This window comes from Oncorhynchus tshawytscha, unplaced genomic scaffold (assembly GCF_018296145.1).
Source record: "Oncorhynchus tshawytscha isolate Ot180627B unplaced genomic scaffold, Otsh_v2.0 Un_contig_1432_pilon_pilon, whole genome shotgun sequence".
Classification (NCBI taxonomy): domain Eukaryota; kingdom Metazoa; phylum Chordata; class Actinopteri; order Salmoniformes; family Salmonidae; genus Oncorhynchus; species Oncorhynchus tshawytscha.
The window spans coordinates 246,859-263,404 of record NW_024609775.1 but is presented as its reverse complement, the minus strand read 5'-3'; the positions used below and the strand labels follow the sequence as shown (position 1 = coordinate 263,404).

The 16,546-nt window shown below is 44.3% G+C and overlaps 1 protein-coding gene across 4 annotated transcripts in view; it reads right to left on the bottom strand.

Moving 5' to 3' along the window:
* The window catches only part of LOC121845828 (transcription elongation regulator 1-like protein), a 218,637-nt gene that overhangs the window by 156,260 nt on the left and 45,831 nt on the right, over positions 1-16,546 (bottom strand). For all 4 annotated transcript variants that reach the window (XM_042317885.1, XM_042317884.1, XM_042317882.1 and 1 more), the window contains one exon: positions 15,752-15,952. In XM_042317885.1, the coding sequence (XP_042173819.1) occupies positions 15,752-15,952 (201 nt within the window). The remainder of the gene's footprint in view (positions 1-15,751; positions 15,953-16,546) is intronic.

Sequence of the window (16,546 nt, the reverse complement as noted above, 5' to 3'; positions counted from 1 at the left end):
GGAGGGAGGCAGGGAGTGAGGCAGGCAGGCAGGCAGGGAGGCAGGGAGGGACGGAGGGAGGGAGGCAGGCAGGCAGGCAGGCAGGCAGGCAGGCAGGCAGGGAGGCAGGGAGGGACGGAGGGAGGCAGGCAGGCAGGCAAGCAGGCAGGGAGGGAGGGAGGGACGGAGGGAGGGAGGGAGGCAGGGAGTGAGGCAGGCAGGCAGGCAGGGAGGCAGGGAGGGACGGAGGGAGGGAGGGGCAGGCAGGCAGGCAGGCAGGCAGGCAGGCAGTCAGGCAGGCAGGCAGGCAGGCAGGCAGGCAGGCAGGCAGGCAGGCAGGCAGGCAGGCAGGCAGGCAGGGAGGGAGGAGGATTAAATAAAGGAAGGCAGGAGGGGAGGGAGGGAGGCGGGGAGTTAGGGAGGGAGGGAGGGAGGTAGGGAGGGAGGGAGGCAGGGAGTTAGGAAGGGAGGTAGGGAGGTAGGTAGGTAGGTTAGGAGGCAGGGAGTTAGGGAGGGAGGGAGTAGGTAGGCTTTGAGGTGGGGAGTTAGGGAGGGAGGGGGCGGAGAGGAGGGATTATAAAGAAGTGTTGTTCTTACACACACAGGCTAGCGGTCTGACTAAAACAGTCTTCCTACACACTCTGACAGGCTAGCGCTCTGACTAAAACAGTCTTCCTACACACAGAGGCTAGCGGTGAGTGAGTGAGTGAGTGAGTGAGTGAGTGAGTGAGTGAGTGAGTGAGTGAGTGAGTGAGTGAGTGAGTGAGTGAGTGAGTGAGTGAGTGAGAGATTTATGGTTGTAAGGTCTGGGGTCTGCTCACCAACCAAGAATTCACAAAATGGGACAAACAGCAAATTGAGACTCTGCATTATCAAAATCAGAAAAGAACAGTTAAATTCTATAACCACCTAAAGGGAAGCGATTCCCAAACCTTCCATAACAAAGCCATCACCAACAGAGAGATGAACCTGGAGAAGAGTCCCCCCTAAGCAAGCTGGGCCTGGGGCTCTTTTCACAAACACAACAGACCCCACAGAGCCCCAGGACAACAGCACAATTAGACCCAACCAAATAGATAATTACTTGACACATTGGAAAGAATTAACAAAAAAACTGAGCAAACTAGAATGCTATTTGGCCCTAAACAGAGAGTACACAGTGGCAGAATACCTGACCACTGTGACTGACCCCAACTTAAGGAAAGCTTTGACTATGTACAGACTCAGTGAGCATAGCCTTGATTTTGAGAAACGCTGCTGTAGTCAGACCTTTAAAAAATGTATTTAAGAACAAATTCGTATTTACAATAATGGCCTACCAAAAGGCCTCCTGCTGGGACGAGGCTTGGATTAAAAAATAAAATTAAAGAATATAGGACAAACCACACATCACAACAAGAGAGACCTACGACGACAACTGCAACTAGCTGCAGCGAACTGAAAAGAGGAGCGACCCAGGGATGTGTGTGCTTTGGGGACCTTTAACAGAATGTGACTGGCAGAACGGGTGTTGTATGTGGAGGACTAGGGCTGCAGTAGGTATCTCAGATAGGGGGGAGTGAGGCCTAAGAAGGTTTTATAAATAAGCATCAACCAGTGGGTCTTGCGATGGGTATACAGAGATGACCAGTTTACAGAGGAGTATAGAGTGCAGTGATGTGTCCTATAAGGGGCATTGGTGGCAAATCTGATGGCCGAATGGTAAAGAACATCTAGCCACTCAAGAGCACCCTTACCTGCCGATCTATAAATTCTGTCTCTGTAATCTAGCATGGGTAGGATGGTCATCTGAATCAGGGTTAGTTTGGCAGCTGGGGTGAAAGAGGAGCATTTCACGATAGAGGAAACCAAGTCTAGATTTAACTTTAGCCTGCAGCTTTGATATGTGCTGAGAGAAGGACAGTGTACCGTCTAGCCATACTCCCAAGTACTTGTATGGGGTGACTACCTCAAGCTCTAAACCCTCAGAGGTAGTGATCACACCTGTAGGGGAGAGGGGCATTCTTCTTACCAAACCACATGACCTTTGTTTTGGAGGTGTTCAGAACAAGGTTAAGGGCAGAGAACGCTGGTTGGACACTAACAACGCTTTGTTGTAGAGCATTTAACAGTATAAGACTGTATCATCTGCATAGCTACCTACTGCCTGAGCTATGTTGTCGATGTAAAGTGCCTTAAACCACTGCGCCACTCGGGAGTCGTAGTGTTACTCAAGTGATTTGTGGTCGTCACTAGTTACCACAGCCACAAAGTCTGAAAGCTGATTGGACACTAAGAAAGCTTTGTTGTAGAGCGTTTAATTAACACACAATTCAGGGAGGGGCCAGATGAGTATAAGACTGTATCATCTGGGGAGGGGCCAGATGAGTATAAGACTGTATCATCTGGGAGGGGCCAGATGAGTATAAGACTGTATCATCTTCATATAAACGATGAAAGAGCTTCCTCCTGCCTGAGATATGTTGTTGATGTCAATTGAGAAGAGCGTGGGGCCTAGGATCGAGCCTTGGGGCACTCCCTTGGTGACAGGCAGTGGCTGAGACAGCAGATTTTCTGACTTTACACACTGCACTCTTTAAGAGAGGTAGTTAGCAAACCAGCCCAACGACCCCTCAGAGACACCAATACTCATTTGCCGACCCACAAGAATGGAATGGTCTATCTTATCAAAAGCTTTAGCCAAGTCAATACAAATAGCAGCACAACATTGCTTAGAATCAAGGGCAATGGTGACATCATTGAGGACCTTTAAGGTTGCAGTGACACATCCATAACCTGAGCAGAAACCAGATTGCAAACCAGAGAGAATACTATAGACATCAAGAAAGTCAGTCATCTGATTATTGACAACTTATTCCACCACTTTTGATAAGGGAAAAATAGAAATAGGCCAATAACAGTTATGATCAGCTTGATCTCCCCCTTTAAATAAAGGACGAACTGTGGCTGCCTTCCAAGCAATGGGAACCTCCCCAGAAAGGAGAGACATATTTAAAAAGGTCAGAGATAGGCTTGGTGATGATAGGGGCAGCAACCTTAAAGAAGAAAGGGTCTAAACCATCTGACACAGATGTTTTTTGGGGGTAAAGTTTAAGGAGCTCATTTTGCACCTCAGAGAAACTTTGTAGTGGGGTAAAAGAGGGAGAAGCATCGGGCTAGTGGCATTAGAAGGGGTGGCAGATGAGGAAATGTTGGACGGGGAAGGAGGCTTGGCTGAGTCAAATAGGAATCCTGACTTAATGAAGTGGTGATTTAAAGAGCTCAGCCATGTGCTTCTTCTTCCGTAATCTAGCATTTGTAGGATGGTTTATTTGAGGAGGAGGGTTTATTCTCCAGGTCTTTAACCGTTTTCCAGAACTTCTTGGGGTTCGACCCACAGAGAGAGAACTGCTCCTTAATGTCACTAACTTTGGTCTTCCGGATAGCCTGAGTACACTTATTTCTCATTTGCCTGAACGAGAGCCAGTCAGCCTGAGTATGCGTGTGCCGAGCCTTCACCCAATGCAATTCTTGAGGTGGAGTAACTCTGCTAGATCACGTTTTTAGCAAGCGTGTAAGTCAAATCAGGACAGATCGTTTCACTGAGCTGCCATTACGAACACAGGCTGTAAAACTGTGATCACTAAGGTCATTACAGAAAACACCAGACTGATACCGGGATATCGGGATTATTTGTGAGGATAACATCAAGGAGAGTAGCCTTTTCTGGGTGTTTGGAGTCATAACCTTGTGGGATTGGTAATAATCTGAGAAAGATTGAGGGAGTCCCATTGCTTTAGGACTTGGTCAGGTGGTTTAAGCATGTCCCAGTTTAGGTCACCTAGCAGGACAAATTCAGACTTAGTGTAAGGGGCCAGGAGAGAGTTTAGGGCAGGTAGGGTACAGGCCGGTGCTGATGGAGGATGATAACACCCAGCAACACAGCAACAGTCACCCAGCAACAGTCACCCAGCAACAGTCACCCAGCAACAGTCACCCAGCAACAGTCAGCAAAGAGTCATTTGAACAGTTTAAGTCACCCAGCAAAGTCACCCAGCAAAGTCACCCAGCAACAGTCACCCAGTCACCCAGCAACAGTCAGCAAAGACAACTGCCATTTGAAAGTTTAATGCTTAAATCCAGCAAATCAAATAGTTTGGGGACAGACTTGGTGGAGACAACTGAAGGTGATCCTTGGTAAAGATTACCACTCCACCACCTTTGGAAGACCTGTCTTGGGGACAGACTTGGTGGAGACAACTGAAGGTGATCCTTGGTAAAGATTACCACTCCACCACCTTTGGAAGACCTGTCTTGGGGACAGACTTGGTGGAGACAACTGAAGGTGATCCTTGGTAAAGATTACCACTCCCCCACCTTTGGAAGACCTGTCTTGGGGACAGACTTGGTGGAGACAACTGAAGGTGATCCTTGGTAAAGATTACCACTCCCACCACCTTTGGAAGACCTGTCTTGGGGACAGACTTGGTGGAGACAACTGAAGGTGATCCTTGGTAAAGATTACCACTCCCCACCTTTGGAAGACCTGTCTTGGGGACAGACTTGGTGGAGACAACTGAAGGTGATCCTTGGTAAAGATTACCACTCCCCACCTTTGGAAGACCTGTCTTGGGGACAGACTTGGTGGAGACAACTGAAGGTGATCCTTGGTAAAGATTACCACTCCCCCACCTTTGGAAGACCTGTCTTGGGGACAGACTTGGTGGAGACAACTGAAGGTGATCCTTGGTAAAGATTACCACTCCTCCACCTTTGGAAGACCTGTCTTGGGGACAGACTTGGTGGAGACAACTGAAGGTGATCCTTGGTAAAGATTACCACTCCCCCACCTTTGGAAGACCTGTCTTGCCGATAAAGGTTATAGACAGAAAAGTTCTCAGTATTCAAAACACTCTTCCTTAACCACGTCTCAGTAATGACCAACACATCTGGATTGGAGCTGTGAACCCACACTTACAGGTGATCCATTTTAGGTCATAAGCTTCTAGTGTTGACGTGCAGAAAACCCAGGCTTTTAACGAGAGCAGAAATCAGTGAAGCAGATATCAGAGCACAAGTCAGAATTGGGGCTGGCAACAGTAGATGGGCCAGGGTGTACATGCACATTTCCAGATATCATCAGCAGTAATACAATCAAGGCACTGCAGAGGACAGGGACAGCTTTGCAGTGTTGATTTATGACATCTGAATGCACATTCAGAACTGGCTCTCAAGAGAAGACAGACTATGTGTTCACAGCCCACAAAATGAGGTGCACTTCCTAACCTCCTGACCAATGTATGACCATATTAGAGGCACATATTTCCCTCAGATTACACAGACCCACAAAGAATTGAAAAACAAACCCAGTTTTGATAATCTCCCATATCTACTGGGTGAAATACCACAGTGTGCCATCACAGCAGCAAGATTTGTGACCTGTTGCCACAAGGAAAGATCAACAGTGAAGAACAAACAGCATTGTAAATACAAATTATATTTAAGTTTATTTATTTAATGTTAAATGTCTTTATTCTTTTGGAACTTTTGTCAGTGTAATGTTTACTGTCATTTTTTTAACCTCTTTCACTTGATTTAACATTGTAAACATATGTTTCCCATGTCAATAAAGCCATTAAATTGAAATTGAATTGATGTAAGAGAGAGAGATAGAGTGAGATAACAGAGAACAAAGAGAGAGAACAGAGAGAGAGAACAGAGAGAGAGAACAGAGACAGAGAACAGAGAGAACAGAGACAGAGAACAGAGACAGAGAACAGAGAGAGAACAGAGAGAGATAACAGAGACAGAGAACAGAGACAGAAAACAGAGAGAACAGAGAGAGAGAACAGAGACAGAGAACAGAGACAGAGAACAGAGAGAGATAACAGAGAGAGAACAGAGACAGAGAACAGAGACAGAAAACAGAGAGAACAGAGACAGAGAACAGAGAGAGAACAGAGAGAGAGAACAGAGAACAGAGAGAGAGAACAGAGACAGAGAACAGAGAGAGAACAGAGAACAGATAACAGAGACAGAGAACAGAGACAGAGAACAGAGACAGAGAACAGAGAGAGAACAGAGAACAGATAACAGAGACAGAGAACAGAGACAGAAAACAGAGAACAGAGACAGAGAACAGAGAGAGAAACAGAGAGAGAACAGAGAACAGATAACAGAGAGAGAGAGAGACAGAGAACAGAGAGAGAAACAGAGACAGAAAACAGAGAGAACAGAGAAACAGAGACAGAGAACAGAGAGAGAGAACAGAGAGAACAGAGAGAGAGAACAGAGACAGAGAACAGAGAGAGAGAACAGAGAGAACAGAGAGAACAGAGACAGAGAACAGAGAGAGAGAACAGAGACAGAGAACAGAGAGAGAGAACAGAGAACAGATAACAGAGAGAACAGAGACAGAGAACAGAGAGAGAGAACAGAGACAGAAAACAGAGAGAACAGAGAGAGATAACAGAGAGAGATAACAGAGACAGAGAACAGAGAACAGATAACAGAGAGAACAGAGAGAGATAACAGAGACAGAGAACAGAGACAGAAAACAGAGAACAGAGAGAGATAACAGAGACAGAGAAGAAGAGAAAACAGAGAGAGAACAGAGACAGAGAAACAGAAGAACAGAGACAGAGAACAGAGAAGAACAGAGAGAACAGAGACAGAGAACAGAGACAGAGAACTTTTGACAGAAAACAGAGAGAGATAACAGAGACAGAGAACAGAGAGAGATAACAGAGACAGAGAACAGAGAGAGAGAACAGAGACAGAGAACAGAGAGAGATAACAGAGAGAGAGAACAGAGACAGAAAACAGAGAGAACAGAGACAGAGAACAGAGACAGAGAACAGAGAGAGAGAACAGAGACAGAAAACAGAGAGAACAGAGACAGAGAACAGAGAGAGAACAGAGAGAGAGAACAGAGACAGAGAACAGAGAGAGAGAACAGAGACAGAGAACAGAGACAGAGAACAGAGAGAGAACAGAGACAGAGAACAGAGAGAGAACAGAGACAGAGAACAGAGAGAGAGAAGAGAACAGAGACAGAGAACAGAGAGAGAGACAGAGAACAGAGACAGAGAACAGAGAACAGAGACAGAAAACAGAGAACAGAGACAGAGAAGAGAGACAGAGAACAGAGAGAGACAGAGACAGAGAACAGAGAGAGAACAGAGACAGAGAACAGAGAGAGAGAGAGAGACAGAGAACAGAGAAACAGAGACAGAGAACAGAGAGAGAACAGAGAACAGAGAAACAGAGAGAGAACAGAGAGAAAACAGAGAACAGAGAGAGAACAGAGACAGAGAACAGAGAGAGAGAACAGAGAACAGAGACAGACAGAGAGAGAGAACAGAGAGACAGAACAGAACAGAGAGAGAACAGAGACAGAGAACAGAGAACAGAACAGAGAGAAGAGACAGAGAGAGAGAAGAGACAGAGAACAGAGAAGACAGAGAACAGAGAGAGAAAACAGAGACAGAGAGACAGATAGACAGAGAACAGAGAGAGAAAAACAGAGAGAGAGAACAGAGACAGAGAACAGAGAGAACAGAGAGACAGAGAACAGAGAGAGAAACACAGAGAACAGAGAGACAGAGACAGAGAGAGACAGAGACAGAGACAGAGAACAGAGACAGAGAACAGAGAACAGAGAGAGAGAACAGAACAGAGAACAGAGAGAGAAAACAGAGACAGAGAACAGAGACAGAGAGAACAGAGACAGAAAACAGAGACAGAGAACAGAGACAGAGAACAGAGAACAGATAACAGAGAGAAGAACAGAGAACAGAGAACAGAGAGAGAACAGAGTGAGATAACAGAAAACAGAGAGAAACAGAGAACAGAGAGAACAGAGAGAGAGAACAGAGAACAGAGAGAGAAAACAGAGATAACAGAGAACAGAGAGAGAACAGAGAACAGATAGAGACAGAAAACAGAGACAGAGAACAGAGAGAGAGAACAGAGAACAGATAACAGAGAGAAGAGACAGAGAAGACAGAGAACAGAACAGAGAGACAGATAACAGAGAACAGAGAACAGAGAACAGAGACAGAGACAGAAAACAGAGACAGAGAGAACAGAGACAGAAAACAGAGAGAACAGAGACAGAGAACAGAGACAGAGAACAGAGAGAGAACAGAGAAGAGAAGAGAGAACAGAGAGAGAGAACAGAACAGAGAACAGATAACAGAGACAGAGAACAGAGAGAGAACAGAGACAGAGAACAGAGACAGAGAACAGAGAGAAGAGAACAGAGACAGAGAACAGAGAACAGAGACAGAGAGACAGATAACAGAGACAGAGAACAGAGAAACAGAGAGAGAACAGAGACAGAGAACAGAGAGAGAACAGAGACAGAGAACAGAGAGAGAACAGAGAGAACAGAGAGACAGAGAACAGAGAGAGAGAACAGAGAACAGAGAACAGAGAACAGACAGAACAGAGACAGAGAACAGAGAGAGAACAGAGAGAGAGACAGAGACAGAGAGAACAGAGACAGAAACAGAGAGAAACAGAGACAGAGAACAGAGAGAGAACAGAGAACAGAGAGAGAACAGAGAGAACAGAGAACAGAACAGAGAGACAGAGAAGAGAGAGACAGATAACAGAGAGAGAGAACAGAGACAGAGAACAGAGAGAGAACAGAGACAGAGAACAGAGAACAGAGACAGAAAACAGAGAGAGAGACAGAGAACAGAGAAGAGAACAGAGACAGAGAACAGAGAGAGAAACAGAGAACAGAAACAGAGACAGAGAACAGAGACAGAGAACAGAGAGAACAGAACAGAGAACAGAGACAGAGAACAGAGAGAGAGACAGAGAGAACAGAGAACAGAGAGAGAGAGACAGAGAACAGAGAAGAACAGAGACAGAGAACAGAGAGACAGAGAACAGAGAGAGAGAACAGAGAGACAGAGAGAGAGAACAGAGACAGAGAACAGAGAGAGAGAGAACAGAGAGAGAGAGAGAACAGAGAGAGAGAACAGAGAACAGAGACAGAGAACAGAGAGAACAGAGACAGAGAACAGAGAGAGAGAACAGAGACAGAGAACAGAGACAGAGAACAGAGAGAGAACAGAGACAGAGAACAGAGACAGAGAACAGAGACAGAGAACAGAGAGAACAGAGACAGAGAACAGAGAGAGAGAACAGAGACAGAGAACAGAGAGAGAACAGAGACAGAGAACAGAGAGAGAGAACAGAGACAGAGAACAGAGAGAGAAACAGAGACAGAGAGAGAGAGAGAACAGAGACAGAGAACAGAGAGAACAGAGACAGAGAACAGAGAGAGAGAACAGAGACAGAGAACAGAGAAGAGAGAGACAGAGAACAGAGACAGAGACAGAGAACAGAGACAGAGAACAGAGAGAACAGAGAGAACAGAGAACAGAGAGAGAGAACAGAGAGAGAAACAGAGAGAAAACAGAGACAGAGAACAGAGAGAGAAAGAGAGAGAGAACAGAGAGAGAACAGAGAGAGAACAGAGACAGAGAACAGAGAGAGAAGAACAGAGAGAGAGAACAGAGAGAGAGAACAGAGACAGAGAACAGAGAGAGAACAGAGAACAGAGAGAGAGAGAGAGAGAAACAGAGACAGAAACAGAGAGAGAGAAACAGAGACAGAGAACAGAGAAGAACAGAGACAGAGAACAGAGAGAGAGAGACAGAGAACAGAGACAGAGACAGAGAACAGAGACAGAGAACAGAGAGAGAAAACAGAGAACAGAGAAAGAACAGAGACAGAGAACAGAGAGAGAGAGAGACAGAAACAGAGACAGAAAACAGAGACAGAAAACAGAGAACAGAACAGAGACAGAAAACAGAGAGAGAAAACAGAGACAGAGAACAGAGAGAGAACAGAGACAGAGAACAGAGAGAGAACAGAGACAGAAAACAGAGACAGAGACAGAGAACAGAGAGAGAGAACAGAGACAGAGAACAGAGAGAGAGAACAGAGACAGAGAACAGAGAGAGAAACAGAGACAGAGAAGAGAGACAGAAGAGAGACAGAGAACAGAGAACAGAGAACAGAGAGAGAGAACAGAGACAGAAAACAGAGACAGAGAACAGAGAGAAGAACAGAGACAGAGAACAGAGACAGAGAACAGAGAGAGAACAGAGACAGAACAGAGAGAGACAGAGAACAGAGAACAGAGAACAGAGACAGAGAACAGAGACAGAGAACAGAGACAGAAAACAGAGACAGAACAGAGAGAGAAACAGAGACAGAGAACAGAGACAGAAAACAGAGAAGACAGAACAGAACAGAGAGAGAGAACAGAGACAGAGAACAGAGACAGAGAACAGAGACAGAGAACAGAGAGAACAGAGAACAGAGACAGAGAACAGAGAGAACACACAGAAAACAGAGACAGAGAACAGAGACAGAGAACAGAGAGAGAAAACAGAGACAGAGAACAGAGAGAGAAACAGAGACAGAAAACAGAGACAGAAACAGAGACAGAGAACAGAGAACAACAGAGAGAGAACAGAGACAGAGAACAGAGACAGAGAACAGAGAGAGAGAGAACAGAGAGAAAACAGAGAGAGAGAACAGAGAGACAGAGAACAGAGAACAGAGAGACAGAGACAGAGAACAGAGAGAGAAAACAGAGACAGAGACAGAGAACAGAGAGAACAGAGAAGAACAGAGAGACAGAGAGACAGAGAACAGAGAACAGAACAGAGAGAGAAACAGAGAGACAGAGACAGAACAGAGAACAAAACAGAGACAGAGAACAGAGAGAGAAAACAGAGACAGAGAACAGAGAGAGAGAACAGAGAAGAGAACAGAGAGAGAGAACAGAGAGAGAGAACAGAGAGAGAGAACAGAGAACAGAGAACAGAGACAGAGAGACAGAGACAGAGAACAGAGAGAAAACAGAGACAGAGAACAGAGACAGAGAACAGAGAACAGAGAACAGAGAGACAGAGAGAGAACAGAGACAGAGAACAGAGAGAGAAACAGAGAGATAACAGAGAACAGAGACAGAGAACAGAGATAGAGAACAGAGAGAAGAACAGAGAGAGAAAGAGAGAGAGAACAGAGAACAGAGAGACAGAGAGAACAGAGACAGAGAACAGAGACAGAAAGAGAGAGAGAGAACAGAGACAGAGAAAACAGAGAGAGAACAGAGAGAGAACAGAGACAGAGAAACAGAGAGACAGACAGAGAGAGAACAGAGAGAGAGAACAGAGACAGAGAACAGAGAGAGAGAACAGAGAACAGAGAGAACAGAGAGAGATAACAGAGAGAGAGACAGAGAAAACAGAGACAGAGAACAGAGACAGAGAACAGAGACAGAGAGAGAAGAACAGAGAGAGAACAGAGAGAGAAAACAGAGACAGAGAACAGAGACAGAGAACAGAGACAGAGAACAGAAGAGAACAGAGAACAGAGAACAGAGAGACAAACAGAGAGAGAAACAGAGAGAGAAACAGAGACAGAGAACAGAGAGAGAGAACAGAGAGAGAGAACAGAGAGAGAAAACAGAGAGAGAAAACAGAGAGAGAAAACAGAGACAGAGAACAGAGACAGAGAACAGAGACAGAGAACAGAGAGAAAAACAGAGAGAGAAAACAGAGAGAGAAACAGAGACAGAGAACAGAGACAGAGAACAGAGAGAGACACAGAGACAGAGAACAGAGAGAGAACAGAGAGAGAAAAACAGAGACAGAGAACAGAGAGAGAGAGAGAGAGAAACAGAGACAGAGAACAGAGAGAGAGAACAGAGAGAGAAACAGAGAGAGAAACAGAGACAGAGAACAGAGAGAGAACAGATAACAGAGAAGAACAGAGAGAGAGAACAGAGACAGAGAACAGAGACAGAAAACAGAGAGAACAGAGACAGAGAACAGAGAGAACAGAGACAGAGAACAGAGAGAGAGAACAGAGACAGAGAACAGAGAGAGAACAGAGACAGAGAACAGAGACAGAGAACAGAGACAGAGAACAGAGAGAGAGAACAGAGAGAGAGAACAGAGAGAGAACAGAGACAGAGAACAGAGACAGAGAACAGAGACATAGAACAGAGAACAGAGAGAGAACAGAGACAGAGAACAGAGAACAGAGAGAACAGAGACAGAGAACAGAGACAGAGAACAGAGAGAGATAACAGAGAGAGAACAGAGACAGAGAACAGAGAACAGAGAGAACAGAGAGAGAGAACAGAGAGAGAAACAGAGAGAGAACAGAGAGAGAACAGAGAGAGAACAGAGAGAGAGAACAGAGAAACAGAGACAGAGAACAGAGAACAGAGAGAACAGAGAGAAGAACAGAGAGAGACAGAGAGAGATAACAGATAACAGAGACAGAGAACAGAGACAGAGAACAGAGAACAGAGAGAGATAACAGAGAACAGAGAGAGAGAACAGAGAGAGAACAGAGAGAACAGAGAGAGAACAGAGAGAGAGAACAGAGAGAGAACAGAGACAGAGAACAGAGAACAGAGAGAACAGAGAACAGAGAGAACAGAGAGAGAGAACAGAGAGAGATAACAGATAACAGAGACAGAGAACAGAGACAGAGAACAGAGAACAGAGAGAGATAACAGATAACAGAACAGAGAACAGAGACAGAGAACAGAGACAGAGGTAGACATGGTCTGGTTCCACCAGTAAATTACCTACAGTACCAGACTCATTTTCTGAATCCAATAATGGTGTGTTGACCCTTGATTTAAACATGTCCACTTCAGCAAAATGAAATTCCCTCTCCTCATCCTTTACAATGAGGTGGTACAGGGAGAGAATGAAGGGAGAGGAAGGGGTAGTACCAGTAACCAGTAACCCAACTGTCCAGGTAGATAACAGATCATTAACAGATCATTATACAGTAACCAGTAACAACTGTCCAGGTAGTAACAGATCAGTAACCCAACTGTCCAGGTAGTAACAGATCATTATACAGTAACCCAACTGTCCAGGTAGTAACAGATCATTATACAGTAACCCAACTGTCCAGGTAGTAACAGATCATTATACAGTAACCAGTAACCCAACTGTCCAGGTAGTAACAGATCATTATACAGTAACAGATCATTATACAAACTGTCCAGGTAGTAACAGATCATTATGTCCAGGTAGTAACAGATCAATACCCCAACTGTCCAGGTAGTAACAGATCATTATACAGTAACCCAACTGTCCAGGTAGTAACAGATCATTATACAGTAGTAACAGATCATTATACAGTAACCCAACTGTCCAGGTAGTAACAGATCATTATACAGTAACCAGTAACCCAACTGTCCAGGTAGTAACAGATCATTATACAGTAACCCAACTGTCCAGGTAGTAACAGATCATTATACAGTAACCCAACTGTCAGGTAGTAACAGATCATTATACAGTAACCCAACTGTCCAGGTAGTAACAGATCATTATACATTAGGTACAGTAACCCAACTGTCCAGGTAGTAACAGATCATTATACAGTAACAACTGTCCAGGTAGTAACAGATCATTATACAGTAACCCAACTGTCCAGGTAGTAACAGATCATTATAACCCAACAGGTAGTAACAGATCAGTAACCCAACTGTCCAGGTAGTAACAGATCATTATACAGTAACCAGTAACCCAACTGTCCAGGTAGTAACAGATCATTATACAGTAACCCAACTGTCCAGGTAGTAACAGATCATTATACAGTGTCCAGGTAGTAACAGATCATTATACAGTAACCCAACTGTCCAGGTAGTAACATATCATTATACAGTAACCAGTAACAACTGTCCAGGTAGTAACAGATCATTATACAGTAACCCAACTGTCCAGGTAGTAACAGATCATTATACAGTAACCAGTAACAACTGTCCAGGTAGTAACAGATCATTATACAGTAACCAGTAACCCAACTGTCCAGGTAGTAACAGATCATTATACAGTAACCCAACTGTCCAGGTAGTAACATATCATTATACAGTAACCCAACTGTCCAGGTAGTAACAGATCATTATACAGTAACCCAACTGTCCAGGTAGTAACATATCATTATACAGTAACCCAACTGTCCAGGTAGTAACAGATCATTATACAGTAACCCAACTGTCCAGGTAGTAACAGATCATTATACAGTAACCCAACTGTCCAGGTAGTAACAGATCATTATACAGTAACCAGTAACCCAACTGTCCAGGTAGTAACATATCATTATACAGTAACCCAACTGTCCAGGTAGTAACAGATCATTATACAGTAACCCAACTGTCCAGGTAGTAACATATCATTATACAGTAACCCAACTGTCCAGGTAGTAACAGATCATTATACAGTAACCCAACTGTCCAGGTAGTAACAGATCATTATACAGTAACCCAACTGTCCAGGTAGTAACAGATCATTATACAGTAACCCAACTGTCCAGGTAGTAACAGATCATTATACAGTAACCCAACTGTCCAGGTAGTAACAGATCATTATACAGTAACCCAACTGTCCAGGTAGTAACAGATCATTATACAGTAACCCAACTGTCCAGGTAGTAACAGATCATTATACAGTAACCAGTAACCCAACTGTCCAGGTAGTAACATATCATTATACAGTAACCCAACTGTCCAGGTAGTAACAGATCATTATACAGTAACCCAACTGTCCAGGTAGTAACAGATCATTATACAGTAACCAGTAACCCAACTGTCCAGGTAGTAACAGATCATTATACAGTAACCCAACTGTCCAGGTAGTAACAGATCATTATACAGTAACCCAGATAGTAACAGATCATTATACAGTAACCCAGATAGTAACAGATCATTATACAGTAACCTTTCCACCCAGGAAGTTCCACTAGCTAATTGCTACTTGGAATACAAAATACACCACAGTCTGCATTTGAAGATGAGGATGCTTCATATATCAACCATGACCCTAATACTGCTGGCAAAAATAAAAACCTTTCTCCCATGAACTACTATATAAAATGCAATGTAGAAAGAAGCCTGTTGTTTCTGTATTAAATACAATAGAAAACAAAGTTGTTTAATGTTCCCATTCACATAATGCCTCATATTTGCAATTACAATTCACCAATTAGGACACACAGTAACAGCCTTAGTTAAAGACCTGCTGGTAATAATGATGCCAATAAACCCTGCAGTTTGGACATAACAGCCTTAGTTAAAGACCTGCTGGTAATAATGATGCCAATAAACCCTGCAGTTTGGACATAACAGCCTTAGTTAAAGACCTGCTGGTAATAATGATGCCAATAAACCCTGCAGTTTGGACATAACAGCCTTAGTTAAAGACCTGCTGGTAATAATGATGCCAAAAAACCCTGCAGTTTGGACATAACAGCCTTAGTTAAAGACCTGCTGGTAATAATGATGCCAATAAACCCTGCAGTTTGGACATAACAGCCTTAGTTAAAGACCTGCTGGTAATAATGATGCCAATAAACCCTGCAGTTTGGACATAACAGCCTTAGTTAAAGACCGGCTGGTAATAATGATGCCAATAAACCCTGCAGTTTGGACATAACAGCCTTAGTGAAAGACCTGCTGGTAATAATCATGCCAAAAAACCCTGCAGTTGGGTCAATAGACACAGACCTTAAACAACACCAACCTAAAACACATCAACAGACTGCAGACACACATCCTGGATTAGCTAAACAGAGGTTGTATCTGAAATGGCCCCCTATTCCCTATTAGTGCACAACTTATAACATGGCACACAACTCCCTATTTAGTGCATTACTTTAGACCAGAGCTCTGTGAGCCGTGGTTAAATGCAGGAATGGGGTGCATTTCAGCCAGGCATCACAGGAGTTTGTTTACCTGGGCCAGGTGGAGACAGGCGAAAGGGGATCTTGATAGGTGACAGTTGGAACAGGCGGAGGGGATGGATGAACGAGGGAGAGCAGGAGGAGGGCGAAGGCCCTTGGAGTCTGGAGGGGTTTGATTCCAAGGCTGTCATGGCGGCAGCTGCCAGAGAGATCCTCTTGTTCCTGCCCACTCTCTTGATAGCCACAGGACAACCTGGAGAAAGAGAGAGAGAGAGAGAGAGAGACAAAGAGAAAGAGACAGTGACAGACAGAGAGAGAGAGAGAGAGACAGAGAGAACAGAGAGAGAGAGAGAGACAGGAAGGCGAGAGACAGAGAGACAGACAGAGAAAGAGACAGTGACAGACAGAGAGAGAGAGAGAGAGAGAGACAGAGAATTACTAATTGAGAACAGAGAATTACTCTCTACCTAACTGCTCTCTCTCTCTCTCTCTCTCTCTCTCTCTCTCTCTCTCTGTTCCCACCATCAAAGGGAGAAAGGTTTAGTCCCAGAATAATGATGATGAGGGTTCGACCTATGAGCAGGGGATCATTTCAAAGAGAGGCCAACACATGCTAGTGACAGTAGAAGTTTAGTTAATAAGTATAATAAGTTAATGAGTTGGTATATTCATATAGTCAGTCATGGGGTTGATGTAGCTTGACAGAATACTACAGAAAATAAGCCGTACGATATCAACATGTCATATTTCAGTTCTGGGTCTGCTTCCCAAATGACACTCTATTTTCAATATAGTGCACTACTTTCGACCATGTCTCATAGGGTTCAGGTCAAAAGTAGTGCACTAT